The following is a 12270-nucleotide window of genomic DNA, read 5'->3' on the forward strand; positions in this document are numbered from 1 at the left end:
AAACCTCCTTCATGAGTAGGGCTTGATACATATCCTCAGCAATACCCTTCATGAGATGTGCAACCTTATCTTCCTACTTCATTCTAGGATCCACTATTTTACACAGCTCCAAGACGTCTTGAATGTAGGATGCTGTAGTTTCTCCTGGACGCTGTGCCCTATCCTTTAATGTATCTTCAGCCTTGCACTTCTGTCGTCGTGTGTCACTGAAATACTTGCGCAGTTCCGCCTGGAATACTTCCCAGCTTGTGAACTTCTCCTCGTTGTTCTCATACCATTGCTTGGCAGTGCCCTCCAAGTAGAGAAATATGTTAGCTAAACACACGGTGTCATCCCATTTGTTAAATTTGGCCATACGCTCATATACCTTCAGCCACCTGTTTGAATCTTGGCCATCATCACTAGAGGAGGTCTCATGTGGTGACACACTGTTGCTGTCATCATAATGTCCTCTTCCTCTTCTGTCTCCAACAGATTGTGATCTGTTGAATATGGCTCGAACTCTGGCTTCTCGCCACGTGGTCTAATGGGAGCCACAGTGTCGTCAATAACGTGCGCTATCACAAGTTCCAATACCCAGCGTCTCCACCAGAATAATGTCACGTACAAGGTGTAACTAGATGAATGACGAACACTAACTTCACTTAACGAAAGTTTATTCAGCACTTGCACATACAGGAACATGGAGCGAACTGCCTCCAGCCAGAACACATACAGTATATATACAGCTACAGAACATTCCAGTACAGTGATTCTTGACATTTGTGGATACTTCTAGAATGTACTCGAACTGAATATAGAAACTAAAACTGTACAGCAACAGTTTAATATCATAACCACTATACCATGATGTTATTCAACTTCTTCTGCAACATTATCAGTGGTAAGATATGTATATTTTACACAGAAAACGAAAACTTACAGTGCAGTGATTGTCCAGGTGATTCACACTATTACAGCCGACCACAGTTTTCTTAAAGATATTGTGGAGTCAAGTGACTTCTTTGACACAGTGCCTGAGGCCTGTGGAGTATCAGATAGGCACCATATGAAGGTGGACATTCTAGCTCTCAGGGAACAGCACATTTTCTGCACTGTCAAACCGAATGGTGTTTAGCTGCACGGTGCATAGTGGTGATGGACTCCTGGTTAACATTTGCTGGTGTTGTTGTGATATTCAAGTGATTCCCAAATAGGAACAATTCTTTCCAGATATGTACTACAGCATACGGCTGAATGTGCTCGTGCTTGTGTCTATGAGGAAGTAACAGCCACATTCAGCAAGCAGTGCTGCACTACGGCAGCGGTGAGAGGGCACATTCGTGTGATGCTTGTTGGGTCACCTTGGAATTCGATGGTGATGTGATGATGGGACCCAGGTTTGGAGACTGTTTTATGGTGTGTTGTTGTCACGTATTACTGACATTTACTCTATATGCTTGTGCATTTTAATCTCAAGATTATTGCTGTCCTGATAACTAACATGAATAGTAATTATTTCTGCTTGCTTCAGGCTGACCAAGGATTACAGTGGTTTGTCTGAGCTGATTTTAAAAATAGTGTGGCACTTGTCCTTTTCAGTATTATTGATTTTTTAATTTATCTGAGGCACCATGTAAAGTTGTGGTCTATGATCTGTACTGCTATGGAAAATGTAAAGCTCATCATGTAAACGTAAGGTTCGTGTTAAGGCTGAGGTTTCACTATGTTTTTCTAGGAGATATTTGAAGTGCCTTGTATGTCTCACTGGACCTTAGAATGATTTATTGGAACTACTGCACCTCACCTTAAAACACTGATGTTGTGGTTTCTTTTTTTTGGATGAGATTTAAAAAGTTCCTGTCATGAATCAACCACTACCGTCGGTCTCTTGCGCATAATTTCCCATTAGCCTGTGTCTAAAGTATGCATGTTTCGGGAAATGGACTGCGTTATGCCCAACAATACACTACGAAGTTCGTTTGTGTTGTAGCAAAAGCAGATGTCAGGATCCCCACTGGTTATTAAGCGATGTTCAGCATTCGTGGTATGTATGACACAAAGGGTGCTGTCATTTCGACAGATAAAGTTGCCTTTCAGCCAGCCTATAACTTTTTGTAAACTTCGTTATTGCTCTACTGAAAGGTTTTGTATTTATTAATGGAATTGAACAGGCTCACCTAAAGTTTTTGCAGCTTCATATAAAGTTTTATACTTCTTGTTTTAAAACTTGTGTTGGCATTCTACTGTAATTAACATTTGATGAAATTGTTGGGTCACTGTGGGGGTTCTCTGAGTTTTGGTAATACACGGTGTACATAAAGTCCGGGAACACTTTCAATTATTTACTACACAAGAACCAAACATTGTACAGATATCATACATATGTCAGTTTTAAGAAAAACCCTGAAAGTTTTTTTTTTCCATGTATACCGCCACAGCGTAGTTTGGTAATTTGCCGATTGTCAGCGCTAGTTGCAAACATTGCGAGTTCAGGTGTGGAGCAAGTTTTCTGTGTGTTGGAGTGTGCTACAGCTTTTCAATGGATGTTTAGAACCAAGTATGGTATGAAGCCACCAACAAGAAAGGCCATTTACCATTGACACAACAAATTCGTTATGACTGGTTACTTGTGCCCAGCAAAGAGAAGCAGATGTCCCAGTGTGACTGGGTTGCTTGAGTCCAGCAAAGAGAAGCAGATGTCCCAGTGTGAGTGAAGTGAATGTTGAGCACGTACAAGAGACATTTGTGGCCTCCCCTATCACCACATCTCACTCTGTGTGACTTTTTTCTATGAGGACACATTAAAGATTTGGTGTATGTACCGCCTCTACCAAGTGATGTAGCAGAGCTCTGGGAGAGAATACGGGAAGTGACTGCCACAGTCAATGACTTCATGCTGGGACGGGTATGGCATGAATTCAGTTACCATATTGACATCTGGTGGGTCACTCATGGTTCATATATCGAATGTTTGTAAAAAAAACTTTCAGAGTTTCTCTTCCAAATGCAATATGTATGACATCTGTACAATGTTTAGTTCTTGTGCAATAAATAATTGAAAGTGTTCCTGGACTTAACGTACACCCTGTATGTACATTGTCACAGATATTGGCCAGTATCTGCGAGCTGTACTGTTACAATGATGTTATAAACTTCTTGGCTTAATATTTTGAGAGTACCATTTTCAATTCTGAAGAATATACAAATAAGTGTTAATTTCAGAATGACTAAACTACTTTATATGAACACAAATACCTTTGGTCGTACTCTGGTCCTAACACCCGAATCGTCCACGATAATTTGGGTAGGGAGCTTAGAAATTAACTAACGGGACACCATAAATGGAAAACTATGAGCACAGACTACCACTTATCTAAAGGACAAAATAGTATGTGGTGATATGTACACATAAATTATGAGGCAGAATTGATGACCATCACTTATATTCAGGTGGCAAGATACTGCACACTGCCAACACATACATATAAAAATACAAGTAATGACACAAAACTATAGTTTTGAAAGCTAGGTGTGTTTAACTTCCCCTTTTATTTGTCTCTAGCAACACTACTCATTCATCTCCTGAAATTTAAGTACTGGTCAACAATATAAGAAAATTTTGGATTGCTACTCACTGTAAAGGTGACACATACCAGTCCGAGCTGTCAGGGATGGTGGTCACGTATGCATGAGGGGGGCTTACTTGTATGAGAGTGAGTGAGTGAGTGAGTGTGTTTCCTTTTCTGCAAAACGCGTTGACCAAAAGCTAAATACGTAACAATCTTTTCATTGTGCGCTTCTGCAAATGAATGTGTCATCTTTAGGCTGACTATCAATCTACATACTTCCCTATATTGTTGACATTCCAACTAGGAGTTTCCATTATTTAAGTACTGGGTATTACTTGTGTATCATTTTTTTTATTTTTTTTTTTATTCCGATTTTGGCCGTCTAGGGACCGCGTTAAACAACTATTTTTCAATGTACATTTCTCCTATTGCGTTCCTCCTCTTTTCTCTTCTGCCAATATGTCTTCATCCTCTCTCTGTGCTGCTCCCTTCGGTCTTCTGTCCACACTGTTCCTCCAGTTCTTCTCTTCTTCACTTCAAATCCTTCAAAATGTTGAATTTTGTCTCTCATTAAGTCTCTGTTGGTTATATCATCTTCTCCTATACCCATCTCCTCTAAGTCTGCTTCGACTTCTTTGAACCAGGTAATTTGGGTTCTGGGGTTCTTGTCAAAAAACATGAATATTTTCTTTGTCAGCCTTTCATCATTCATTCTTTTCAAATGAGCGTAAAAGCTTACTCTTCTCTTCCTCATAGTATCTCCCACTTTCTCAATTTTGTCATACACTTCTCTATTACTTCTAAGCTTCCAAGTCCCATTCTCAAACCTCGGCCCAAGTACTCTTCTAATGATTTTTCGCTCCTTTTTTGCTATAGCTTCCATTTCCTTGTTAGTGTTCATTTCTAAACATTCAGATGCATACAGACACTCTGGCTTAATCACAGTGTTGTAGTGCCTTATTTTTGCGTTAATTGATACTGACTTCTTGTTGTACACATTCTTTGTTAGCTGGAATGCCATTTCCATTTTTCTTGTTCTTGTTTTATTTCCTTCTTTATCCGAAGCATTGGGCTGGATGATTTCCCCTAAATATTTGAAATTAGAAACCTTCTTTATCTGGCCATACTTTGTAATCATATTGTTCGGTGCCTCTTTTACATTGGTTAGGTACTCTGTCTTTTCAAAGGAGATTTTCATTCCTGCTTTTTCTGCTGTTTCATTCAGAATATTGATCTGTTTGACTGCTTCTTCCAAACTTCCTGCCAGAATCGCTAAGTCATCAGCAAAAGCGAGGCAATTTACTTCTAATCCATCCTTTATTCTTCCTAATCTGATTTTTTGTATTCCTTCTTCAGTCGTTTTCTTCCTCCACTCTCTAATAACTTTTTCTAACACACAGTTGAATAGGGTAGGTGAGAACCCATCTCCTTGTCTTAATCCTGTTCTGATTTTGAATGGTCTGGATACCTCACCACGGAACTTTACTTTTGCATAGGTATCCGTAAGTGTTTCTTTGACGATTGCGACTGTTTTCTTGTCTGCTCCAAACTCACTAAGGATGTTAACCAAGGTTGTTCTGTCAACGGAGTCGTACGCCTTCTAGAAGTCAACAAACGTGATAAAGATGTCTTTTCCTCTTAATCGTCTATATTTAATAATTAACTTCAAGTTTAAAATTTGCTCCACACAAGATCTTCCCTTCCTAAAGCCTGCTTGGTATTCACCAATTTCTTGATCAAGTTGTTTCTCCAATCTGTTTTGTAGGGCCTTAGATAGAATTTTATACGTTACTGGAAGTAAAGATATCCCTCTGTAGTTATTTGCATCGGTTTTATCCCCTTTCTTGAAGATGGGGTGGATTAATGCAGTTTTCCACTCTTCCGGTATACGTTCCGTTCTCCAAATCTCATTGATTATTCCCAGTAGTTTTTCTTGAGTTGTATTATCCACACTTTTCCACATTTCTGCAGTTATCATGTCTTCCCGTGGTGCTTTATTGTTCTTAAGGTTTTTAATGATTTCTCTGATTTCTATGAGGGATGGGGGTTCAGAATTATTGTTTACTGTGTTTGGGGTGTTGGCTGGTAATTTTTCAATAGGTTCCTGACAGTTGAGGAGTTGTTCAAAATATTTTGCTAATATTTCACAATTTTCTTCATTATTCATTGCCAGTTTTCCACTGGTATCTTTAAAACACAGATTTGGTGCTACATATTTTTGTAGTTTGTCTGAATGTGCTGTAAAAGGATCTGTTATTGTTTCTCTTAAAATCTTTATCCATTTGTGTAAGTTGGTTCTTTTCAAATAGTCTTTTTACTGATCTAATGAGTTTTGCTGTAGAAGATCTTTGCTGTTTGAACTCCAGGTAGTCCTTATCACTTTTGGTTGAGTGCCATTTCTTCCATGCCAAAGTCACAGGATATAAGAAATGAGCAGTCAACATATAAGAGATAGCATTAGAAGGCAGAAAGTCTTATGAATAATGCATTTCACAAGTATCTTGTGTATCATTATTTAAATATTCAATCATAATGTTAAAAAGACAGGCATAACATTCAATGAAATTACACAAATTTTAACAAGCAAGGAGCTTTCTCAAAATTTATTTGATGCCACTGTCAATACAGGCAGAAAAACAATATCTGTTTTATGTAACTTACATGATAATGAAAATAAAGTAAAAAAAGTTACAAAGGTGCATTTCAATACAGAACAGTGGAGGTTTCTCATTATAAAACATACAATATTCAGTAAGTTCAATCACAAAAAGAACTCATTTCATTGTACAGTATAGAAGCCTTATTTTACCATGGCACAATAACGACTAGTTTTATCACAGTCATGAGCTACTCTACACTAGCTCTATTTCAACAGAAGCTCAAGATGAGTTGCATGAAAGTTCAGTCCATAAACTTCAAGAAAATTTAAGCATAAATTGATGTATGGATTAACAATTAGGTCTCTCAGGTTAAAATTCCACATCACCAACAATAAAAGAAAGATTCAAAGGAAATAATAAAGCCTGTGAAAACATTTTGTAATTCCTATAAAGACACATACTTTAAATATCAATACCAACTGTGAAACAAGGTATTATATTTAACAAAATAACAATAGCTAAGATTTGTCTCTTAGCACATAGCAAAAGTAACAGTAGTCATGAGAAACATTTTCCTCCGTTTAAAGGGGATAAATGAGTCTCACAATGTATAATATCCACTCACGTCAGATCAAGGGTCAACATGCAGTAACAAACAAGGATTGACAGCACAACAGGAGTAATTGATTGAGTATTAAGGTTTCAGCATTTGTTCTTTCTTTACCTAATAAATGCTCAACTACCACTTTTTATAGGAAAAATAAACTTTCCCTGGTTTGTTAACACTTCATTTTCTTTTACTACTATTTTTTTGCAATAACCGAATGCACTAAAATAGGATATTATTTCCCCATACACCCATCTGAATAGCAAACAGCCAAAGTCACAGGATATAAGAAATGAGCAGTCAACATATAAGAGATAGCATTAGAAGGCAGAAAGTCTTATGAATAATGCATTTCACAAGTTATTACAACAGCAAAAGTTCATAAAAATGTGAGAACCTAAACTTTATTCAACACCAGTGCACCACATACACCAAGATAAATTAGATAATTATTTGATTTTAGGGCAAATCAGTTAATAAGAATAACTTAGTTTTAGATTGCACAACCAGGAGCTGTTAAGTAAGACTTACAACTTAATCTACACATGCTAGAAATAAGTGTGCTTCATTCGCTGAAAGCTGTTATCATCTCTTCTATTGTTTGCACTAAGTTACATAATTAAATTTCAGTGTTTCATCATATTTAACCAAATAAACTTAAAAGCAATATTACTCTGCAATAAGATCAAATTGCCAATCAAATACTTGTTACATCTGCAAGACTTCACTCGGGATACTGAATAATTACTACTCACAAAATAGGCTAAGCAGCTTTACGTGACTTATCTATCTGTAGAACACATTCTGAACTTCTAAATTTATAGCAACCTACTGCTTTGTGGGGATTCCTTCTCATTACCTACTCTTTTCTAAGAATCTCTACGATTCACATCTTAAATGGCACCTGGTTTACTTACTGACCTTTCAACTCAGTCAAAAATCACCCAAATCTTTTCCACACAGTTAATTGGATAAATTTCAATTTTCAAATGTTATCATGCATATATCTGTGATTTATATATGTTGACTTTTGAGAGTTTGATGTTTGAAGAGGAATGTAGTACACACAATGTCACTTATGGTTTGACAATTTGAATTACATTCTGTCTGCCCATTACTGGATACTTTTCTGCATGTATTAAAAAATGTGGTGTGGAATTTCGAGACTTAAATTTACTGTTGGCTCAAGCAACTGGGATGTCAACAATCAAAACTGTTTCTAATGCATTAAAAAAATCTTTGACGAGCACCAAATAAGACCAGGTGTATGTCAAAGTAAAATATTGGTCCTAAAACACTGACACGGATATATCAGTCTTAATTATTCACAAATATACAAGAATGTCTATAAAATTAAACAAATTATTACAGAAAATGTGGTAAGATATTTCTATAGCAGCAGCAGAAGCCTACATCACAGAAGGGGAGCAAAATCTTGCTTCTAAATTCTTTTTAAGATCAAGTTTCAAAGAGAGATAACATACATAATTAAGAGACAAGGAATGTGCATTACAACAAAACATTCATTATTGGAGAAATAAAACTGTCCAGCATAAAGCATAAAGAATAATTTTCTTAGGTACATTTCAATACAAACACTTCATTTTTATCTTTAACAATTTATACATTGCAATAAATTAACCATCAAAGAGCCCACAAAAACATGAAATTTTGATTAATAAACGAAAGTTTATGGTAAACTTATTGCATAGCCCTTCTCAAGGAAAGTTTGTCATTCTCTGTCAGACTGAGAGATCATTCTGAGACCAGACAAAAGCTTTTATTATTTTTGTGGCTTAAGTATTGTAAAATATGGTTTTTAGACTTTATGTGACTATGTTGCAGATAACAGTTTATTGCTATTAACAGTCTTTATACCCATGTATTCCTTGAGATTTGTGCAAGATTATCTGATTTTTTAGCAATTAAATGCTCCAATAAAAGCTTCATATTCTGACGAATGGCTTCAAAGCAGCATGAATGTGGTCCACAGCAGGATTGTTCAACTTTTTATTACTCCATAGGAGTACATTAGAAATGCAGCAAGTGTACTGTACTCTATACTCTGAACAAGTCTTCCGTTCACGACACTTAAGGTGGTGGACTGTAAATTGAGCTTCCGCTGCCAGAATCAGAACTGTGTCTGGATCTAACTATAAGCCACACCACATATGCAGTTAATGCCACACCCTGGATACCAGCCAACAGGAAGAAGTAATAATCGAGGTGGCCTTGGAAATGTTGTGCATCCTGGCGGATCCAGACTGGAGAGAGAGCTGAGATGAGAGCTGTTCCCAGGAGAGAATTCACTCCCTCCGTTGCAGAGAACAAGCCCATGGCAACACCTTGCAGTGGCCGTGGAGCTGCTGAATAGGCGAACTCGAGACCTAATGAATCATTATAATATCAGTTACTTTTATTTTATGATAAAACGGAGAAACTTGGAAAGCATTAACTACATATTATGGGGCTATGAGGCAGGTGAAATGAACATATTTTATTTGAAACAAAGGGCAATTCAAAATGAGTATAGTGATTACAAACAGCTATAACTATTTAATGCATAGTGGTACATCAACGAGTTGCAGAGAATTTAAAAGAAAATTCACACTTTTGACCACTGTGCAAGTGCTGTGATTCTGAAGTTGAAGCAGAAGCATGTACAGCGTAAGTGAAAAAGTGTGAATTCCTTCATATTAAGGCTTTTTTTTTTTGGGGGGGGGGGGGGGAGAGGAGGGGTCATCAGCCTTCTGACTGGTTTGATGCGGCCCCCGAACTCCTCTCCTGTGCCAACCTCTTCATCTCAGAGTACCACTTGCAACCTACATCTTCAATCGAAAGATAGGAGATGAGGTACTGGCAGAACTGAAGCTGTGAGGACAGGTCCTGAGTCATGGTTGGGTAGCTCAGATGGTAGAGCACTTGCCTGTGTAAGACAAAGGTCCTGAGTTCGAGTCTCGGTCCTGTCCACAGTTTTAATCTGCCAAGAAGTTTCATATCAGCGCACACTCTGCTGAAGAGTGAAAATCTCATTCTACGTCCTCAATAATTTGCTGGATGTAGTCCAATCCCTGTCATCCTCTATAGTGTCTGCTCTCCACAGCTCCCTCTAGTATCATGGAAGTCATTCCCTTCTCCTTTTCACCGTTTTCCACATACTCCTTTCCTCCATGATTCTGCACAGAACCTCCTCATTCCTTACCTGATCAGCCCACCTAATTTTCAAATTTCATCTGTAGCACCATATCTCAAATGCTTTGATTCTCCTCTGTTTCAGTTTTCCTACAGTCAACTACCATACAATGCTGTGCTCCAAACGTATATTCTCAGATATTTATTCCGCAAAGTAAGGCCTATGTTTGATACCAGAAGACTCCTCTTGCCCTTTTTGCCTGTGCTAGTCTGCTTTTGATGTCCGCCTTGCTTCACCCATCATTGGTTATTTTGCTGCCTAGGCAGTAGAATTTCTCAACTTCGTCTACTTCATAACCACCAATCCTGATGTTAAGTTTCTTGCGGTTACCATTTCTGCTGCTTCTCATTACTTTCATTTTTCTTCAATTTACTCTCAATCCATATTCTGCACTCATTAGATTGTTCATTCCATTCAGCAGATCATGTAATTCTTCTTCACTTTCTCTCAGGGCAGCAATGTCATCAGCAAATCACATCACTGATATACTTTTTAATCTCAGCTCTTAGTTCTTGGTCGTCCACTCTTATTATCCATCTTGGCTCTTGTAGATATTGTATATTAACCGCCTCTCCCTGTAGCTTAGACCTATTTTTCTCAAAATTTCGAACATCTTGCACCATTTTACCTTGCCAAACGCTTTTTTCAGGTCGACAAATCCTATGAACATGTCTTGAGTTTTCTTTAGTCTTGCTTCCGTTATCAACTGCAATGTCAGAATTGCTTCTCTGTTGCCTTTACCTTTCCTAAACCCAAACTGATTGTTATCTAACACATCCTCAATTTTGTTTTCCATTCTACTGTATATTATTCTTGTCAGCAACTTGGATGCACGAGCTGTTAAGATGATTGTGCAATAATTATCACACTTCTCAGCTCCTGCAGACTTCGGAACTGTGTGGATGATATTTTTCCAAAAGTCAGATGGTATGCCACCAGGCTCATATGCTCTACACACCAATGTGGATAGTCATTTTGTTGGCACTTCCCTCAATGATATTAGAAATTATAATGGAATGTTGTCTATCCCTTCTGCCTTATTTGATCTTAAGTCCTCCAAAGCTCTCTTAAATTCTGATTCTAATACTGGATCCCCTATCTCTTTTAAATTGACTTCTGTTTCTTCTTCTATCACAGGAGACACATTTTTCCCTTCATAGGGACCTTCAATGTACTCTTTCCACCTATCCACTCTCTCCTCTGCATTTAATAGAGGAATTCCCATTGCACCTTAGCTTTTAATTTCACCAAAAGTTGTTTTGACCTATCTATATGCTGAGTCAGTCCTTCTGACAATAATTTCTTTTTTGATTTCTTCACATTTTTCATGCAGTCATTTTGACTTGGTTTCCCTGCACTTCCAATATATTTCATTCCTTAGCAACTTGCACGTCTGTATTCATGAATTTCCCTGAACATTTTTGTGCTTCCTCCCTTCATCTATCAACTGAAGTATTACTTCTGTTACCTTTCTTGTACCTACGTTTTTCTTTCCAACTTCTGTGATTGCCCTATTTAGAGATGTCCATTTCTCTTCAACTGTATTGCCTACTGAGCTATTCCCTATTGCTGTTTCTATAGCCTAAGAAAACTTCATGCGTATCTCATCATTCCTTAGTACTTCTGTATGCCACTTCTTTGCATATTGATTCTTCCTGACTAATCTCTTAAACTTCAGCCTTCTCTTCATCACTACTACATTGTGAGTTGAGCCAATATCTGCTCCTGGGTATGCCTTACAATCCAGTACCTGATTTCAAAATCTGTCTGATCTTGATGCAATCTAACTGAAATCTTCCCATGTATCACCTCCTCTTGTGATTCTTGAACAGAGTCTTTGCTATTACTAGCTGAAATTTATTACAGAACTCTCTCATTCTCTGTCCCAAGTCCATATTTTCCTGTAACCATTTCTTCCACTCCTCCTCCTACAACTGCATTCCAGTTCCCAATTGCTCTTAGAATTTCATATCCTTTTATGTACCGTTTACCCTTTCAATATCCTCGTATGCTTTCTCTATCTCTTCATCTTCAGCTTGCGACGTCAGCACGTATTTATGAACTATCGTTGTTGGTGTTGGTTTGCGGTCAATTCCGATACAATATCACTGAATTATTCACAATAACACACTCTCTGCCCTACCTTCCTACTCATAATGAATCCTACTCCCATTATACAATTTTCTGCTGTTGTTGATATTATCCTACGTTCCTCTAACTAGAAATCCTTGTCTTCTTTCCATTTCACTTCACTGATCGCTTCTATATCTAGATTGAGCCTTTGAATTTCCCTTTTCAGATCTTCTAGCTTCCCTACCA

General features: G+C 37.7%; 1 protein-coding gene across 1 annotated transcript in view; it reads right to left on the minus strand.

Annotated features, from left to right (window-relative positions):
- Positions 1–6144: 6144 nt before the first annotated feature.
- LOC124545054 (solute carrier family 15 member 4-like) overlaps positions 6145–12270 on the minus strand; it is a 70213-nt gene continuing 64087 nt past the window's right edge. Inside the window, exon 8 of the mRNA XM_047123842.1 lies at positions 6145–9145. Within this exon, the coding sequence (XP_046979798.1) occupies positions 8850–9145 (296 nt within the window). The 3' untranslated portion in view covers positions 6145–8849. The remainder of the gene's footprint in view (positions 9146–12270) is intronic.

This window comes from Schistocerca americana, chromosome 8, assembly GCF_021461395.2.
Source record: "Schistocerca americana isolate TAMUIC-IGC-003095 chromosome 8, iqSchAmer2.1, whole genome shotgun sequence".
In the NCBI taxonomy this organism is placed as follows: Eukaryota; Metazoa; Arthropoda; class Insecta; order Orthoptera; family Acrididae; genus Schistocerca; species Schistocerca americana.